Source organism: Enhydra lutris, unplaced genomic scaffold (assembly GCF_002288905.1).
Source record: "Enhydra lutris kenyoni isolate GAN:26980312 unplaced genomic scaffold, ASM228890v2 scaffoldscaffold68, whole genome shotgun sequence".
Classification (NCBI taxonomy): domain Eukaryota; kingdom Metazoa; phylum Chordata; class Mammalia; order Carnivora; family Mustelidae; genus Enhydra; species Enhydra lutris.
Window position 1 is genome coordinate 8,097,711 of NW_019154152.1, and position 3,342 is coordinate 8,101,052.

The 3,342-nt window shown below is 41.3% G+C and overlaps 1 protein-coding gene across 1 annotated transcript; it reads right to left on the reverse strand.

Annotated features, from left to right (window-relative positions):
• Positions 1-2,080: 2,080 nt before the first annotated feature.
• On the reverse strand, positions 2,081-3,076 carry LOC111159274 (olfactory receptor 52L1). Its single transcript, XM_022521692.1, has one exon. It carries the CDS (start codon positions 3,074-3,076, stop codon positions 2,081-2,083), a length of 996 nt encoding a protein of 331 aa, XP_022377400.1.
• Between the last annotated feature and the right edge of the window lie 266 nt (positions 3,077-3,342).

Below are 3,342 nucleotides of genomic sequence, written 5' to 3' on the forward strand. Positions count from 1 at the left end.
TAACATTAAGTTAAATGGATATAAGTATAACATTTAAATATTTTCATACTACTGATAAATGTTTAACATGGATAAGCCAGGAAATCAGGGAAGGCACAAATTAACACTGCTAGGAATGAAACAGGGAATATATGGAGATATACTATAGCCACAAGAGAAAAAAAAAACAGTAAGAAAATGACAAACACTTTCTGATAGTAAATTTGAATGAGAGTAAAATAAACAGATTTTTAGACAAACAATAACTGAAAACCCTTTCAAAAGGGAATTCTAAAAGACTTCCTTCAGGTAGAAGACATATCCCATCTGGATGATCTGATAGGAAAAACATCTACTTCTTAGGTTATAGGTTAGTCCTCTACAAAAAGATTCCCCCATGCATAGTGGCTTAGCCCAGATACAAGCTTCTGTCCCAGGTTTAAGTCAGGGTTGGTGGCCCAGATGGCATCAGGGACACAGGCTCTTCTACAGTGTTGCTCTGCCAGCTTCAGCACACATTTCTATCTTGTAACCCAAGGAAGCTCTTCAGATCCCAACATCATAACCATATCCCAAGCGTCAGCAGGTGATGTAAATGGGAGGAAAGAACAAACCGCTACTTGAAATAACCTACCTAATCTAAGTACCTCTAGGACCACGACAGTTTTCCTGTGGATGTGATACAACATAGAGCGCAGCCTGGGCCTCCCCAGGACAACTCACCAGAGTTCAAGTCCAGGCCTACAACCAAGCTGATGAGAACATGTAATTGCTCCTAGAATAAGAACTCATAGGACTTCTCCCTAATTCACCCGCATGTTCCAACCAAACTGTAGACTTTATACTCCATCTCTGTACCTGAAAACTATTTATTAGGAGTAAAATTTAACAAGAAAAAAGAAACTGGAAGAATAACCCGTCCAGACCCTACTTTCAACCACTATGGAGTACCAGGATAAGACCCTCTCAACATGAGAGCACCTACAGCGAGTCAGGATGACTTTTTTCTTCTAGGAATGATCAGAATGTACTACTTTTTAGGATTTTAGGGCAATATCCAACAAATAGGATGCAATAGATCAACTGTGACAATCCTCTTGTAAGATTTACCCAGTTCATGTTACCAGAAATGGGGAGGATCTAATTGATATCACCCCCATATCCACATTTCAAAAAGAGAAATTCTTCTTCCAAGTGGCATAACTAGTTCTATATTTAATAATAAATATAATAACAATTTATAAATTTAATAAAAATTTATCAACACCAGACTATCAAATAGTATGATTATTAGATCATAATAATTACATTATTACTTTTGCTTTCTGAAATTAATACTTATAAAACATACATATACTCAATACTTGGTCTTATTCTCTCTTTATCCTAAGCAAAACATATAAATTAAGATATAATAAATCCAAAATCCAAACAGACCTTTTTTAAAAAGAAATCCACTATATACATGTAAGTTTATATTTTGAAAATAAGAATCATAACAGATTACTCCTAGAGCCTATTACATTACCTCCCCACTTAGATCTATTTTAAATAAATGAGTAACACTCATATTGTAATAAAAACTGTTTATTACTCATATTGTAATAAAAAGTGTTTTTTCACATAGTGGACATTTCAAATGCTTTGAGAAATACTCTCTTACTACAGGGGAACCCAGTGACCTAGAGCTCACAGAATTTTGAGAGTTTGAAAACACTAAAACTAAAACCGTGCAAAAGTTGGGACTTCCCACTCCTTTACTAGATGATGTTCCATAGTGACCGGGTGGAGGCAGGAAAAAATGGCATATCCAGATATATCTTCTATTAGTCTTATCTCCAAGTCCCACATCACAAGGAGTAGAGAAATATTGGGATCAAGAGCAAAAAAAAGGATGGGGAAAATAATCACAAATCCTGCTATCTAAGTAAACCAATCACTGATGAGGCCAAGTGCCCAGGCAACATTCTTTGCCATCAGACTAGCAGGACAGGAAAGACTCCTCACTGTGGAATGGTCTCTATCCACATAGCCCAGACCAGCCAGGGACTCTTGGCTGCACCTTTGGCAGCAACCTCAGAAGAAAATAATGGGGATATGTTCAGATCTGTCCTTTTAGGGAGAAAACCCTCATCACTCTCTGGCGGATCTGCCGGGTCTTCACCCCATAGACAAGAGGATTGAGTGCAGGTGGCACAAGGAGGTAGAGGGTGGCCAGAAGAACATGAACATGATGGGGTACATGGTGGCCAAAGCGATGAGTGAGGAAGGAGAATATTCCAGGAATATAGAAGATCAGGATGACACAAATATGAGACCCACATGTGCTAAAGGCCTTAAGACGAGCCTCTCCCCCTGGTACCTTCAGCACAGTCTGAAGGATGAGACCATAGGAAACACCAATGGCCACAACATCTAGCCCAACCACAAGCAGGGCCACCGCCAACCCGTAAGCTCGGTTCACTGTGGTTTCTGAGCAGGCCAGTTTTACCACGGCCATATGTTCACAATAGGCGTGGCCTATGATAGTGGCCCGGCAGAAGACGAGTCTTTGCAACAGGATAGGGAAGGGGAGGAGGAGGAGCAACCCCCGTACCAGCACTGCCATCCCAATGCGCCCGATGATCCCTGGATGCAAGATGGTAGAATGGTGCAGAGGGTGACAAATGGCTACATAGCGATCCAGAGCCATGGCCACAAGTACACCTGACTCCATGGAAGAGAACGCATGGATGAAGAACATCTGGATCAGGCAGACAGTGTACCCAATCTCATGGGCATGAACCAGGAGCACCGCAAGGGTTTTGGGCACAGTGGAGGAGGCCAGCACCAGGTCAATGCCAGAGAGCATGGCCAGAAAGAGGTACATAGGCTGGTGCAAGGATGAGTCAGTCCAGATGATGAAGATGATGCTCACATTGCCCATTACAGCCAGGAGATAAAGGACACACAGTGGCAATGCTATCCAGTGCTGGCTTTCCTCCAAACCGGGGATGCCCATCAGGAAAAATGAAGGATGGAGTAGCCTCCAGCTTGAATTACTAAGGGCCATCGTCAATGGCTTGGACACAGAAGAGAGAAAAGAAACCAAAATCATGATCTCTCCATTCCTGTTGGGTTATCCCAGTGTCTAGATCTGGCCACCATCTTCATGAGAAGAAAGAAGCTGAAAGTGAAACACAAGCAAATAAAGTGAGATACAAAGAAGAGAATCCCCTGGTCTTGAGATAATGTCTTTAAAGTGAGACATCCACATGTCTGAACTACAATGGGTCTAGTTTCATTTACAGATAAGAGTAAACACTCTGCTTTTAGAGAGATGTTTAAACTCTACCATTCAATTACTTCTCACTTGGAATGTCC

What these genes read in the sequence shown, in the direction of transcription:
- LOC111159274 (XM_022521692.1), bottom strand. Translation starts at nt 3,076, where the DNA reads ATGATTTTGGTTTCTTTTCTCTCTTCTGTGTCCAAGCCATTGACGATG.